This window comes from Eumetopias jubatus, unplaced genomic scaffold, assembly GCF_037043125.1.
Source record: "Eumetopias jubatus isolate StellerSeaLion01/CBP00866 unplaced genomic scaffold, mEumJub1_p1.0 scaffold_8, whole genome shotgun sequence".
Taxonomy (NCBI): domain Eukaryota; kingdom Metazoa; phylum Chordata; class Mammalia; order Carnivora; family Otariidae; genus Eumetopias; species Eumetopias jubatus.
In genome coordinates this window covers 77,050,960-77,066,216 of record NW_028274814.1, presented here as the reverse complement: position 1 = coordinate 77,066,216, position 15,257 = coordinate 77,050,960, and the positions used below count along the sequence as shown (strand labels likewise).

Here is a 15,257-nt window from a genome sequence, read left to right as displayed (position 1 = left end):
TGGGTACTTACCCCCAAAATACAAAAACACTAATTCGAAGGGATACATGCACCCTCACATTTATTGCAGCATTATTTACAAAAGCCAAATTACGGAAGCAGCCCAAGTGTCTACTGACTGATGAATGGATAAAGAACATGCGGTCTATATACACAATGGAATATTATTCAGCCATAGAAAGAATGAAATCTTACCATTTGCAATAATTTGGATGTAACTAGGATAATGTGAAGTGAAATAAGTCAATCAGAGAAAGACAAATGCCGTATGATTTCACTCATATGTGGAATCGAAGAAATAAAACAAACAAGCAAAGGAAAAGAGAGAAAGCAAGAAACAGAGAACTACAGAGAACAAACTGATGGTTGCCGGAGGGGAGAGGGAAGCAGGGATGGGGGAAACAGGTGAAGCAGGTGAAGAGCACACTTAGGCTAAGCACTCAGTAATGTATAGAAGCATTGACTCACTACTAACATACACCTACAACTAATATAGCACTGTATTTTTTTTTAAGATTTTATTTATGTGACAGAGAGAGACAGTGAGAGAGGGAACCCAAGCAGGGGGAGTGGGAGAGGGAGAAGCAGGCTTCCCGCAGAGCAGGGAGCCCGATGCGGGGCTCGATCCCAGGACCCTGGGATCAGGATCCGAGCCGAAGGCAGACGCTTAACGACTGAGCCACCCAGGCGCCCCTATAACACCGTATGTTAACTATACTGAAATTAAAACCAAAGAATCTTACTTATAAAGGCAAAGAATAAGAATTACTTTGCCCAGAAGAAGTATCTGGGATGCTTTAGATTCATGTAGAGCTTTTACAAATAGGCTCCGTTTTTAATTTTCATTATTTATTTATTTTTTTAATGTAGGCTCTACACCCAATGTGAGGCTTGAACTCACGACTCCCGAGATCAAGAGTCGCATGCTCTACCAACTAAGCCAGCCAGGGTGCCACCGAATAGGCAAAACTTTCAAAATAATTTGGTTCACACCTGAGGCTAGAGTTCCTAGAACAGCTGATCCGGGGATCTCAGGGAACCTGCTCTGGGGAAACTGGGGTTGCAGAATAGACTGTGGAGGCAAACTGTGGCCTCTATGGGGCCTGGCAAATATCAAAAGCTTGTGATAGATAAACTTCTAGCTACGATTCTTGACAAAAATGCATCAGACAAAATGCCATCCTTGGCGTACAGCGGGTGCTCAATAAACATTTTTTCTGGCTTGAGTAAGTGAACAAATGGAGATTTCCACCAGGTGACAGAGAAGTTGTTTGAGAGCAAGAAAGATCAGAGTACAGGCCAAGCCAGAAACTACAGAGATCTCCAGTAAAGCCTCATCTCTAGGAAAGGTATTCTCTCCAAATCCCAGGGCACTAGGAAAACAACAGTGACAACAATGATGTCCAAGCCAACCGCTTGCCCTTCTATTTTGGTGTTGCTGACAGCAAATTACATGCATTTATTCAGTAATTGGCAGATAGCATAATAAAACTATGCAGAACTTCCCAAAGTGTCTTTTGGGATGCCAGGGATATAAACAGGCATGAGAATGCACATAGCATTACGCAGTCAGATGAGTTTAAAAATTGTAAGTGCTCTCATTTGAACATCGTAGCTGAATTCTAAGGTACTATGTAGTAGAAATGCTACTGAGGCACACGGCCATAAAATGTGACTCAAAACTGAGTAACCTTTTCAAATTTATACGGAAAATATGCTAGAGGCTATTTGGGAAATGGGAAGACAAAAGAGAAGACATCTAACTGTGACCATCTTCATGCATTCAGGGCACGCTCTGTTTGGGACAATGTTCTCACAAATGGTGACGTGCTCCCGCACCATTGCACCCAACGTGTGCATCACTATTGCGTACAGACATACACACCACTGAAGGATTCGGTGGAATGCGGAACCTGCGAACCTAGAACCACGGCAGGATTTCAGGGCGCAATGCCCCAAGAAGAGCTGAAAAGATCAGAATTCAATTCTCCAAACTTGCTCTAAGTGCCTGCTATTTGCTGGGCACAGGCTAGGCACTGGGCAGTGATTCTGCTGGTTCTGAGAAACATGGGTGGTGCCACAGAGAGGAGTTCTCCCCCCTCAAGCGGCTTTCAACCCTCAGCTTTGGGTGACTCAGTCATGGTCAACATCAGCCAAACAGTCATGAAATTTAATGGTTGTCTGAAGGTTCAGATTGCAAAAATCATTAAGCAAATCGTGAGCAGCAAGCGACAGGAATGGGGACAAAAACTAATAGAGACTCCCTGCCACCATCTATTGCTCTGTTAGGGAGATCACCTCAGCCAAGTTCAGAAACCTAACTACTCAGCGGGATTCACTGCTGTCATGGGGCTGCAGCCCACTCCTGGGGTGCCAAGAGGGTGGCCACACTTCAAGCTTTCAGCCTCAAACTAGGTCCTCTCAGCGCTACAGCCAATGGGTGGGGGAGGTTGTTCCTCGGTAGGAAAGCAGCGTCTCACTCATCAGGCATCTGCCCTACTGCTAGCTACCTCCCGGGGGGGAGCCCAGCACTCTGTCCCGGAAGGGGAGGGGGCAGGGGCGCAGCCTGTCACCACCCCGGCCAGATGGAGAGAAGCAAGGCTGCTGTGGCGGCCAGATGGAGAGAAGCAAGGCTGCTGTGGCGGGAGGCTGCTTTCTGTGAGGGGCGCTCCCGGGGACATTGCAGTCAGGGCTCCTCTCCTTCCCTCCCCTCCTGTGCTGACCCACTTAGCAGGCAACTAGTCTACAGTCCCCCAGAGGTGGCTCCTAAGACATCCAGGCAATCAGAGGAGACGCAGATGAATCAAAAGCAGGGTTTATTTTTCTACCAAATCCCTAATCCATGTTCCAGCCAATGGATGAGGGGTAAATCAAGCCTCACATAGACTCTTGGTAAAAACAATTGTAACTTTCTACAGGAAAAAGTTTTTTTTTTTTTAAAGTTCCTAGGCATTTGAGAGCAGGTGAAAAAATTTCCCATATTAAAGGGTCTGTGCTTTCTTAGGTATTCCAACATTCCTGCCCTGCTGCCTCTTCTGTGCAGAGGAGTGGGGCCAGTCCGCGGCTGCCCTCACAGGCCAACCTCCACGTCTCTCATGGTCTGCGAACCTAGAACCACGGCAGGATTTCAGGGCGCAATGCCCCAAGAAGAGCTGAAAAGATCAGAATTCAATTCTCCAAACTTGCTCTAAGTGCCTGCTATTTGCTGGGCACAGGCTAGGCACTGGGCAGTGATTCTGCTGGTTCTGAGAAACATGGGTGGTGCCACAGAGAGGAGTTCTCCCCCCTCAAGTGGCAGGAGGATGTTTGCTGGGGACTAAGAGAACCAATTTCTCTTCTACTTCTACCACCAGGGATAAGTATGAAACTCGGGCCCTGGGAACAGATGCTGTGTCTCTTCTGGCAGGTGCTGCTATGGAGGAACCAAGAGCAGTTTCTAAACAGCTGTGGAATTTGCTCCACAATCCACATAGTGATGGGTCTCCAAGGAGCTCTGGGTCATGTGGCCAATGTACGAAATCTTCACTGAAGTTCTAGGGGGGAGAAAAAAAAAACCAAGAAGAATAAATTCTGTTTTTGAGATCAAGTAAGAACAATTGCCTAAATAACTTCTTGCAAGCTCAGGCAACAGTATCCATGGGTCCCAGATGTGTATCTTCATGGTTACATAACCAGGAGGTCAGAGAATCTCTGTACCTTCACAGAAATGCTATGCCATGAGGTGACCTTCTCAAGAAGTGACTCTCAACCCAGGACAATTTTACCCCACAGGAAACTTCTGGCATTCTCTGGAAACATTCTAGGGTGTTACAACTGAGGGCGGGGAGAAGTGGTGACTGTTACTGGCACTTAGCAGATAGAGGCCCGGGATGCTGTTAAACATCCTGCAATACACAGGACAGTTCCTCACAACAAATGGTTGTGAATCCTTTGCTGAGGCTGAGAAACCCTACTCTAGACCCTCATGTTTCAAATGCCCGCAGCAGGTGCTTCTCATGGGTAGATTTAACAGTCATGGTTCTAGGCCGAACCCTGAAGATCCGTGACACAGGGTCACTTGTGTGGACAGAAAGTAAGCTGGCCAAATGCTCAGTACTTACACCTTGAGAAGCTTTTCTGTTCTTTACTAGTCTTGTTAGGATTCTAAAGGGATCACAAAACTAGACGCGACTTCATGGAGAGAACGGTCTAGCTGCTGACCGTGAATCTGGAGATTTGTGATTGGGACCCTGCATCTAGAGGACACCCGAGGGTCTACTGTATCTGTAAGGCACGGGGTGTCCTCTCTTTGGTTAGGTGCCTCTGCCTGGCGAGTTACACGGCACCTCCCGAGCACAGGTGGCGAGGTCACACAGTTTGATGGTCCAGGAGCAAACACAAAGGCCATGAGGACAGGAAGAAGAGCCACATACCGCATGAAGATCACTATGTTGTGCACCAGAATATTGGGCAATGTACAGAAGAAGCTTCCAAACAGCAAATATGGAGACAGTCAGTTTGGTTTAAAAAAAAAAAAAAGAAAAAAAAAAAGAGAATCATCAGAAGAGTGCTGAGTTACATGGTCAGTCCTGCGTGGGGCCCTGCTTGGGGCTCCTTCCCTCCCTTCCCCACCTAAGTGCTGCCAAGGCTCACTAGCTCTGAGTGTCCCCCCACAGGGTCCCCCCCACGGTGTCCATGCACCCCCCCACGTCATGATCCTTTTTGTTTTTTCAAACCCACCATATAAATGCTGGAGCTTGGAAATGTTTCTAAGTGGCTTAATGTTCTTTTAGAAATTCCAGCAAGTCAGCATATCCAACAACATATGCTCCAAATAAACCTCAAGATATCCAAAGCTTAGGGAACCTACAGGCCAAAGGCTGGGACTTAAGGTGGGACCGGCCCCCATCAGCTGAGTACACTCCGAATCCCTTTCACCCAGCAGAGAGCACACATAGAGAACACGGTCCTTACTACACATAGGAAAACGGTCCTCCCATGTCGGCCTTCACAGTGAAATTCACCTGAAAGTAAGACACCAGAGTCAGTCTGTGGCCAGGCAGGCTTGACACAGAACAGTACTCTTATTGGCACTCCATAGACCTGGGAGCCTTCTTCCGTCACATACAAAGTACTTCCCCAAGACTGTCCCTGACACACACCATGTCCCTCTAACAATGCCTGCAACCTCCTCCCTTCTGGGAGGCCAATGGACCTCAGACTGTAATACCTCCTCTTCTTGATTTGTAGCGAATTGCTTGCTCTTACAAATTCTTTTGTTCCCCTAATACTTAAATGCTGATTTCCCCCCCCTAATTTCTCATAATTACAGGGCATGTCAGATCTTCCTCACCAACCAGTTCCTACCAGTGGGAATGAGAGGGGAAGCAAAGTCATGAGGCTACAGCATCCCACAGCCCTTACTCCTCCTCCCTGAAGCCTGAGAAGCAAGGACCCTAAGAGAACAGCATACCAGTTGCTCGCTCCGAGGTGGAATGAGGGAGACGTTAGCAGTCACATATGTGCCAACCACTGTGTTCATGTACTGAACCTGGCTGGACAGGCTGGTCACTGCCACCGAGTAGAAGTTGGAGTTCCTGATTTTCAGGGTGGCCTGCATGAGGGCAAGTGAGGAAACAAGGATGAGTATCCTGGGTCCAAGACCTGCAGCTGCACGATCTGGGAACAAGGCCCTATGTCTTACCGTGATGGCAAGGATGACAAGGGAGTCTTGCTTATTAAATGTGACTTTCACCACTTTGATGCCGTCATCATCTACAAGGACTGAATGTGGAAACAGGAAGAAAACCACCAAGCCAGACGCCAGGAGACAGAGCAGGACAGACAGGAGGACGTACTGCTTGCTGCAAATGACACAGCACATGATTGGCCAGGCAGTCAGATATCAAGGTCCAGCTACTCAAGATTAAAAGCAAAACCGGGAATGAGGGGAAAGGGAAAGTACAAAAAGCCAGGAACCACAAACCAGGCAAGACTGAGTGGAGTGGGAGAAGTCTTTAAAGCCCCCTTGAATGCTGTCATCTGGGAAGAGAAGCTGAAGAGAGGAGCTCTGAAGACAGAAATATTCCCTCACCTCCCACGAACAATAACCCTGTTCTCCAACGCCTTCCAAGTCAACTCTTTCACTTGGCCCTTAGAATGTTTCTAGCAGTTTCTCCCCCGGATTAGGATAGGGAAGAGATATCTTGCTTGAGCACATAGTATTAAAGGAAATGGGGCATTCACAAGAACAGGTAAAAGTTTTTGAAAAGTTAGCTGGTGCTCATAAATATATGGGACTGGGGTAGAAGGACAGAAGTAGGCATTGATAGGAGAGAGGCACGAAACTCACGTTCTCTGAGGGCGCAATCTCTGATCACTGTGTGGGATCAAAGCCACCAACTCATTTACTTGTTCTAGGAAAGAACCGAACAATTATTTTGGTAAAAAAAACAAATCCCATGCGCTGGTGGCACTCTCCTTTACATCGCACTTCAACCTGCCGCAACACATGCTTGTCTGGAATCAGACATTTCTATAATACAGGTTTCACGTTTTGGGCCTAAAGAACAAGAAACAAGTACATCTATAGAGTGTGCCACAAATTACAAAACATCCTATCAGTCCTACCAGGACAGTGACATGGAGGCTGAGAAATCTAGGATCCTGTTCTAGTATTACCACATGGCCTGGCGCTGCCGAATGGCCTGAGGGAAGTAATCATTACCTCTCTAGGCCACTGTCTCCTCATGTGTCATATGAAGGCTTGGGAGTAGATGGTTTCTAGGGTTCTTACCAGCTGTAAACGTCTGTGACTCTCCATCTGAACTGTTAAGACTTTCTGAGGGCCAACTTAGTGACAGATGATCCTGTCCTTAATCACGGCTCCACTCCTGAGCATGTTTTTCTCTCCCCACTTGAAATATTTTCCAGACCTTAGGCTGTTAATGATTTACTACCTGCTTCCCTGAAAAGAAGCTTCCAAGATGGTTCCCCTGCAAAGCAGTGCCAGGTCTTATGAGTGAGAGCAATAAAAAGATGTGCCTGTCAACAAACCCCACAGCGCAGAGCAAACTGAATGTTCCAAAGCAAGGAAACAAAGAACAAAAGAGTGGAAGTGAAGAAAGGCTTTCAGATATAAGGAGACCAGCAGAAGTTGTGGAACCTACCCAAATTTATCAAGTCAGCTCAACTGGCTCCTGTTCAGGGCACTGTCTCTGACTACGGCACCACTGCCTAGAAGAAAAGCTCTGTCTGGGAGGCCGGAGAAGCCCTGTGGGCACCTTGGGAATTCTTCCCATGATTACCAAAGATTCTCACCTGTTGGAATGTAGCCTGTCCCCTGGCATGTGAGACAGGTGATGCTATCTCGACCAGTGAACTCCACATAGGGGAACTGAGCAATGGCTTCTTCCTGCTCCCTGTCGGACAGCAAATCCTCCCCGTCCTCTTTCTTTCGCCTGCAGTAAGAGCGGCGAGCAGAGGTGGAATGCTGGGACCCCATGGCCGGGATGTGCCACTTGTGTCATGTCCTAGGAGGTACAGAGGCAAGTGAATGCAGGTTAGTGGCCACACCAAACCAGGAGAGAAGAAACTGCATCTATGAGAAAAGTGAAAACACAAAAATGACCCAACTGCCGTCCCGTGATTTCAAACAGCTGCACAATTTCCACCAGGATCATCATTTTGTAGCAACGTTCCCCACCTCCCTCCCACCCGCTACATAAAGCCAGAGGAACAGCCCCCTCCGCCAACCTGCCCAGCTCCTCACGGCCTGCGGACTCGACGCACCCCAGCTCCCACCTGGCCCCAGCCTCGCCCCTTCCTGTCCTCTATCTGCAAACTCTGGGCTCTCCTCGTGAAAACCTTCCCGGACAAACAACAGTCACCAAATCAATAACAGGCCTTCGAGCTCCCCATCCCCCTCCTCTCCCGGCCCCGGGAGGCGGGCTCAGGTCACGCCCCCTGGCAGAGTGACACTCTGAGCCCACCAGAGTCGCCCAGGCGTGAGCGGAACGCCGACGTCCCCGGACCTGCAGGGCGCCAACTCCTGGCAGCTCCTCTCCCGGCCGCAGCCGCCGCCACCTGCCCGCTCGCTCCCTCAGGCTTACCTGCCTCTTCAGTCCTCGCAGCTGCCGGGACTCGCTGCGCACGCGCCGAAGGGCAAGCGCCGCGGGGAAGGGGGGGTGGGGAGGAGGGGGACGCCGGCGTGCGCTCGCGCGTGCGCTCTTCGCAACCCAGCTGCGGCCCCGGCAGAGGGCGGTGGAGAGCGGCGCCCGGAGTGGTTTGGGGGGGGCGGACTGGGGCAGAGGGTGACACTCCTCAGTTCCTCAGAAACGCCGGGAGGGGCCCGAGTCAAGTTTCCGGAGCCGCGTTGTCGCTGCCTGGGGACGAGGAAGGAGCTGGCGGCGGCCAAAGCCATTCTTAACTACTGTTGGAGCACAGGGGCGGTGTGGACGCTGAGGGTACAAGGGTACAGAACACACGGAACCTGCCCCCCTGCTGTTTTTAGTCCTCCCCTTCGCGAGTTGTCCACACACACACAAAGGCATGCACAGAAGGGGTTGGAGAACACTTTTTTAAGGGTGGGTTTCTTTGTACGGACTACCCGCTTGAGCTTAGCCTGCAGCAGAGGGCAGACATTTAGCAGGTGACATTGCTTAAGATGATGCTGGGGAGAGGAGAGATCCTGAACTGGGTGGCAATGGGAGCGAAGCTGGCGACTTCCGAGGTCTACCACCTCCGTATCTCTCTCCTCATTCTGTGGGGAAGGCTGGGTGCTCCTTCTGTTGTCTAGCCACCTGCCCAACTCCTGGTCACAGTCGGTCCACTGAGCCTTTTAGAGTAAGAAGGGCTAAAACAGAAATATCGAATGACACTTGTTAAAGACCGTGAGGCAGACTTTACTAAAGGGGGCCATGGCAATGGGTGTAGGGACAGCTGCAACGGGGACTTGCTGTGGGATAGAGAGATTGGGCACAGCTCTGAATACAGCATGGGCAAGTAGGAATTTAGAGCCAAGGAGCAGGGTGGGGGTCAGTGGATGGAAAACTACTAAGAGGAAACATCAGGGGTAAGGAGAATTCTGGCTAAACTGACCTAACAGGATTCTTGCTGAAGACAGGACAGGGTGATCAGACATCTCCTAGGGGATGGTGGAGAAAGATCAGGTATCCAGGGTTGGGAGTTTTCTTGCTAAAACTGGATTTTACAATAAGCACACTGATGGGACTATGAGAAGTTTTAGGAGCCTGACTAAAGTTTGGTCAAGCAAAGAACTTTATCAGAAGCAACAAGGAGCCATTGTTGCTCTTTTTCTACCTCCAGGCCATACCTTCTTCCTGAAATCTGGTCTTCACCTCTCTCTTTGCAAGCTCTATACCAATTTATATTCTTTATACAAATCTGATTGTGTTTGGGAAAACAATATTCTCGATTAACGATACATCTCCCAGCCTTCCTTGCCATGTGACACAGTTTGAGCCAATGAGATATAAGCAGAGGTTGTGTGGTGCTTCCTGGAAAGCTCCTTAAAAGGGACGGAAACTCAACTGGTCCTTTCACCTTCCTCTTCCTGTGTGTAACTTGGACTTGATGTTGGAGACAGGGCAGCCATCTTGTGACCATGAGGCAAGAAGTGCATGCTACGGGAGGCTGGGTAGAAGCATACAAGGAGCCTCAGTCCCCATAGCATTTGGAGCCACATTCAGGCCCTGCACTACCTATCTTATGACTTCATATTACATGAGAAAAATAACCACTCCCCATCAAAATTGTGTTTTTTGGCGTGTCTTTCACCATAGGATGCCATCCTAAAAGATACAGACACAGACCTAATTAAGGGTAAAGCCTGGGTTTTAACACAAGCAGCATGACGACTTTAATCACACACTACATAGGCCACGCTTAGGTTTCTATCCTCTTCTAACATCTGCTCTTTTTTTTTTTTTTAAGATTTTATTTATTTATTTGACAGAGACACAGCGAGAGAGGGAACACAAGCAGGGGGAGTGGGAGAGGGAGAAGCGGGCTCTGAAAAGAGAGCCCAATGCGGGGCTCGATCCCAGGACCTTAGGATCATGACCTGAGCTGAAGGCGGATGCGTAACGACTGAGCCACCCAGGCGCCCCTAACATCTGCTCTTAGTAGGAGGGAGGCCTCTTTCCTGTGTGAGGCCTTTCTTCCAAGTTCAGCTTTCTTGTCTGAGTACCGACTTCTGACAGGGAATTCACATGGGGAATCTGGGGAATGAGCCCATCCCCTTGTCATGTGGGTGTTGCCTCACCTTGTGGCCTCTGTTGGAACGCTGCCAAGGACTGATGTCCACACTACAGATGGACATTACAGAGGGTCCAGGCTGTCCCAGGAGCAGGAAGGGTGAAGAGGCAGCCTGATTTATACCAGCTTAAGAGGAGGGGGAGACCAGAGCAAGATGGAGGGCTGTGGATGCTTCAAAAAGTATAGGGAACAGGCTAAGCACTTGGGCCTGTGGTGAGGATAGAAAGGACTTCGGGTTGGTAGGGGCTATAAAGGGGGCTGGGGACTTAGCCAGCAGAACCCCTGAGGCTTTCTGACAATCTGCTTCTGACAGTGTGTCTGGGACAGATAGACTACGCTCTCCAGTGTGGCTCTTCTATCTCCTCATCTCCCCAGATCCCAGCTCGACACCTGCACAGTAGGCTCTCGATAAATGCTTGCGGAATGGCTCAGCCTGAAGGCTGGCCAGCACTGCCTGGGGGAGTAGTCCCAGCAACCGCCCGTGCCATCCGGGAGGCAGTTTTAATTGGGCAGCACATTCCTGAGGAGCCACCCATCACTTCTCACCTTTGCCTGGCTTCCAGGTTTGTCTCACCGTCCTGGTTATGAGCAGTGAGGTCACTGCAGACATGAGCTCACTGGGGCTCTCCGGGTGGGCCAGGGCAGAGTGGGGCCACCTGGGGATCCCTGCACACCCAGGGTCTCCATGTGCTCTAGGTAGCCCTGGCCTCCCAGGCTGAGGGCAGTAGAGGCCCAGGGGCTGCTCTCCTGAAAGGCCCTGAGGGAGAGGGGGAGGTGGGGGCCCGGCTCTGCTCAGCTCCGTACCCTCCCCTCACACCCACGGCCAGGACCGTGCAGGGGAGCGTGTAGGACTCTGGTAACCTCCCTCCGCGCTGGCATGGAGGCTGAGGGTGTAGAGCTGGGAGCGCTCTTCAAGGTCTTCATTCTGCTCCCTTTATTCACACTCGGGAGAATTTGCTTGAAGTTAAGTGACGCCCGGTACGTGAAAGAGTCGGCACTTGCTTCGTTGAACCCCGGAAGCAGGCCAGCACCGTGTCACGCTCTCTCCTCCTGTCCTCGTACAGTGTGCTATGGGCCTCTGGTTTGGGGGATGTGACTGCTTTCCTGGGGCGCGGGCATCTTTGCCTGGGCTGGCGGAGCTGGTGCCCAGGGACCGGCAGGCCCAGGGCACAGTGCAGCCGTTCCCTACGGCGATGCCAGGGCCAAGGTCTTAAATCCTCACAGACCGTCCAGCAGGCTGGCCGGCCGGAGCTCCCTCCCTTGCCTGGCGCAGGCCATGTCTCTCCCTGCCCTCCCCACGGTCTCCCTTTTCCCCTCAATGGCACTTCAGGAACACCCGGTGTCATCTCTCCAGAGAGCTGAGCCATTGAATAAAGACAGCTGAGGGGATTTGCTTAAAGCAATCTTTTAGCAACTATTTCCACCCCAGAAATCAAAGAAACCCAAAGGACCGTTATCTCTTTGGAAGGCGGGACTGTCGTACAAGGAAGACCGAAACACAAGCTAACATCTTAAAACAAACACCAGAACCAGATTCTCTGGTAGGGGGACTAGCAGATTGAGGAGACAAATACCTGGCCCTCGGACACTGGTAACAACTGTCCCCAGGGTCCGTGTGAGGGCTGTGGGGGCCTTGGGCCTTAGGAAATGCCAAAAGCCCCTCCACCGCTGACAACCTCTGAGGAACACGCGCTGAGTCACGCCTGTGTGTGCTGTAAGCCCGTGACATACATGCATGGCCTCCACCGCTCCAGGACCTGCCACCCCTTGGCACCCCCGCCTGGAAGTTCTGGACCTCCTGAATGGGAACTGTGTTGGGAGCTGGCGGCCTCAGGCCAGATGTGGGAGGAAGTTGCCGAGGCCAGAGAACTGGGGAAGCTGAGGGTGGGCTTGCTGGATTTTAACTCCTCAGCAAGTGTTTGACGAAACCCGAGCAGGAGTCAGCCAGTCTTCCTGGTCAACCTCCCCCAGCACTGCCTTTATCCCCCTGGCCTGTGCCAGCCTCAGGGGCAACCCTGGCAGCCAAACAGATCCACACCTGATTGTTGTCAGAAACTGCCGGTAAACTCTTATCTGCGTATGCTGCTGTGCTGGGCATTGAGCCTCTGCCCCCAGTAGCCTCTATCTGAGACCCACCAGACGAATGGAAGCGGGACGAGCAGTGAATGAGTGGACGCCCTGTGCAAAGCAGGCAGTAAAACCCATGGGCGAGGAGTGAGGGAGCCACAGGGCAGAGCCTGAGGACAGATGGCCGAGGTGAGCTCCAAAAGGATTTGAGAAAAAACAAAATGCATACTCAACCCCATCCCAAAAGTCAACCGTCTGAAATTGCTCTTGGTGTCTTCTCCTCCCCATCTACAGTCAGGCCATGTCCATCTTTTGCTGAGGCAATGCAATGGCCTTCTTAGTAGGTTTCCTGGCTTAAAAAAAAAGTAATTTCCTGAGTATCTGTTATGTGTCAGGCACTGTGGTAGGCACTATCTTCACGGTTGGTTCTCTCAACAACTCTGCGGGCTGGGTATCAACACCCCCATTTGATGGATGGGGCATATGTGGCTCGGAGAAGTGAAATGACTTGCCCAATGTCACCCAGCTGGAATACGAACACCACACCATGTCTGGCCACCTGCCCTTCTGGCTCTTCCCCCACACTCCATTGAGGGAGTGGTCTAGTCTTGTGGTCCTTTAATGAAATGCCAATGGAGTCATGTCATTCTGTTTCTTTTTTTTTTTAAGATTTTATTTATTTATTTTTGCAAGAGAGTGAGTGAGAGAGAGCCAGCACAAGTGGCCGGGTGGTGGGAGGGGGTAGAGGAAGAAGCAGGCTCCCTGCCAAGCAGGAAGCTCGATGCGGGGCTCAATCCTAGGATACCGGGATCATGACCTGAGCCGAAGGCAGACGCCCAACCGGCTGAGCCACCCAGTTGTCCTGTTTCTTAAAACCTTCAGAGGCTCCTCACAGGCTTCAGAAAAAGACCCAAACCCCTTCCAGAGCTCACAAGGCCCTCTCCACTCTCCTGCTGCTCTCTTCCCACTAACCACACACTCTAACCACAGAAGACTATTTGCAGCTCCCTGAACATGCCGGCACTGTATGTGCTTGCTCATTCTGTCCTCTCTGTGTAGGACATTCTTTTCTCCCTGCCCCACCCCACTCCACACCCCATTTCCTGCCATCCAAGCCTAGCCCCGATGCCACTCTGCAATCTTCCCTGCAAACCGATCTCCTGCTGTCCCCGTACGCACCCCGCTCAGCGTCAGTGCTGCCGCTGTCCCATCCGTCCATTGGACTCGCCTCCAGCACCTGTGCTCTCCCTGCTTTATGATAACTGCCTGTGAACCAGGGTGGGTGTCCTGTTAGACTGTACACTCCCCGAGGGCAGGGTTGGTGTCCCTGAAGCCTAGAAGAAAGCCTGGCAGAGAGTAGGAGCTGCCTAAATATTTTGTTGAGTGAGATGAGTGAATGAGTGGGGGGCGGGGCACCTTAGGGCAGGGACAGTGTCATAGTCACAGGACACATTTTGTGTCCCCATCTCATGGCATGTGCTTGGTACCCAGTGGACGTGCAGTCGAGGTGAATGACTAGAGGCAGAAGGAGAGAGGACAGAGGGCGGGAGAGGGGAGGGAAGGGGGGACTTGGGTGACAGTACAGGCCCGGGCACAGCTCTGTTCCTTCCGCCAGGGGGCGCGGGAGGCCCAGCACCTGAGGCCTCCACCCTGGAAGCTCTCTTCCCCTTGAGGCTCAGCCTTAAAACCTGCAGAGGTTTGGCGTTGTTCCCCTCCACAGAAGGGTCCAGGAGGCGGCCAGCTTCTAAGGGAAGGAGCCCACCCAAAGCTGGGTTACTGCAGCAGCAGGCCTGGGATTGGCTGGCCTGATGGGACAGCAAGGCCCACCTTGGGACAGATAGGGGCTTGCAGCTGGTGGCTATGGCTGGGGCCGAACTGGTTCAGAGCTGGGAATGGGCTCAGAGCCCCTCACATCATGGGCATGGGGGCAGCTAGTTTGCACAAATTCCTGGACACTAGCAACTCGTTAGAACTCACAGCTCTGTCTCCCTGCTCTACCCCATGCCAGTGAAGGCCAACCCAATCTTTCAAGGGGTCTGGGGTCCTGGGAGACAGCGATGAACAGGACGTAGTCCCCACCCATCAGGTGCTCCCCCTGTGAAAGCCCTGCACCTGCCTCCTTCCAGTGGCTTCTGGAGCCATACTGCTGCATGGGAATGTGTGACCTTGGGCACTGACCTTAACCCCTTCTGTACCTCAGGTTCCTCATGTGAAGCATTATTAAAATGATGGAATAAGTTATTCCATGACAGGGCGTCTGGGTGGCTCAGTTGGTTAAGCGACTGCCTTCGGCTCAGGTCATGATCCTGGAGTCCCGGGATCGAGTCCCGCATCGGGCTCCCTGCTCGGCGGGGAGTCTGCTTCTCCCTCTGACCCTCTTCCCTCTCGTGCTCTCTCTCTCTCATTCTCTCTCTCTCAAATAAATAAATAAAATCTTTAAAAAAAAAAAAGTTATTCCATGACAGACCTGATAGATCAGGTAGCAAGCATTCAATAAGTCACAGCTATCGTCATGATGGTGATTCTCTATCAACCGGCCCTCAGAAGCTTACGGTTGAAGGCATATGGGAGAGGAGCTAGACCGGTGTCCTGGCAGTATTGTCGCCATCTTTGGACTAGCTTTGAGCATCGCCCCAGCTCGTCATTCCAAGTCCTTTTTAGGTGTGGAGAAGAGGACCCAGGGACTCTGAGCTCATGGGGCTTTTGGATTTGAAAGGGAGCACGCCAGACAGAATCAGAGAGAGAACTGAGGCCCAGAGATGCCAAGTGACCTGGTAAAGGTCACAGAGACAAGGAGCGGCAGGGCAGGGAGAAGGGTCCAGTCCACTGACCCACTACCCTATCTCTTGGGGTCTTTGAGCCACGTGGCTGTGTGTCCGCTCTAGTGGGCCATCCGTCTCAACCAAGATAGCTTGGTGATTTTTGTCTAACATA

General features: G+C 51.3%; 1 protein-coding gene across 2 annotated transcripts; it reads right to left on the bottom strand.

Moving 5' to 3' along the window:
* Positions 1 to 2,804: 2,804 nt before the first annotated feature.
* On the bottom strand, positions 2,805 to 8,144 carry TMEM106C (transmembrane protein 106C). Of its 2 annotated transcripts, none has more exons than XM_028123177.2 (8): positions 8,090 to 8,144; positions 7,299 to 7,510; positions 6,331 to 6,394; positions 5,683 to 5,842; positions 5,452 to 5,592; positions 4,953 to 5,002; positions 4,412 to 4,465; positions 2,805 to 3,532 (listed from the first exon to the last, which is right to left on the bottom strand). In XM_028123177.2, the coding sequence occupies exons 2-8, from the start codon at positions 7,480 to 7,482 to the stop codon at positions 3,436 to 3,438; spliced, it is 750 nt and encodes a 249-aa protein (XP_027978978.1). In that variant the 5' UTR covers positions 7,483 to 7,510; positions 8,090 to 8,144; the 3' UTR covers positions 2,805 to 3,435. The 2 variants fall into 2 exon arrangements, with proteins under 2 accessions (XP_027978978.1, XP_027978979.1); XM_028123178.2 differs by having other exon boundaries at positions 8,012 to 8,090.
* Between the last annotated feature and the right edge of the window lie 7,113 nt (positions 8,145 to 15,257).

What these genes read in the sequence shown, in the direction of transcription:
- TMEM106C (XM_028123177.2), bottom strand. Translation starts at nt 7,482, where the DNA reads ATGGGGTCCCAGCATTCCACCTCTGCTCGCCGCTCTTACTGCAGGCGA. An exon ending in GACAGGCTACATTCCAACAG is followed by an intron (nt 6,395 to 7,298) that starts GTGAGAATCTTT and finishes GTTCTTTCCTAG; the next exon opens with AACAAGTAAATGAGTTGGTG. An exon ending in TTGTCATCCTTGCCATCACG is followed by an intron (nt 5,593 to 5,682) that starts GTAAGACATAGG and finishes GCCCTCATGCAG; the next exon opens with GCCACCCTGAAAATCAGGAA.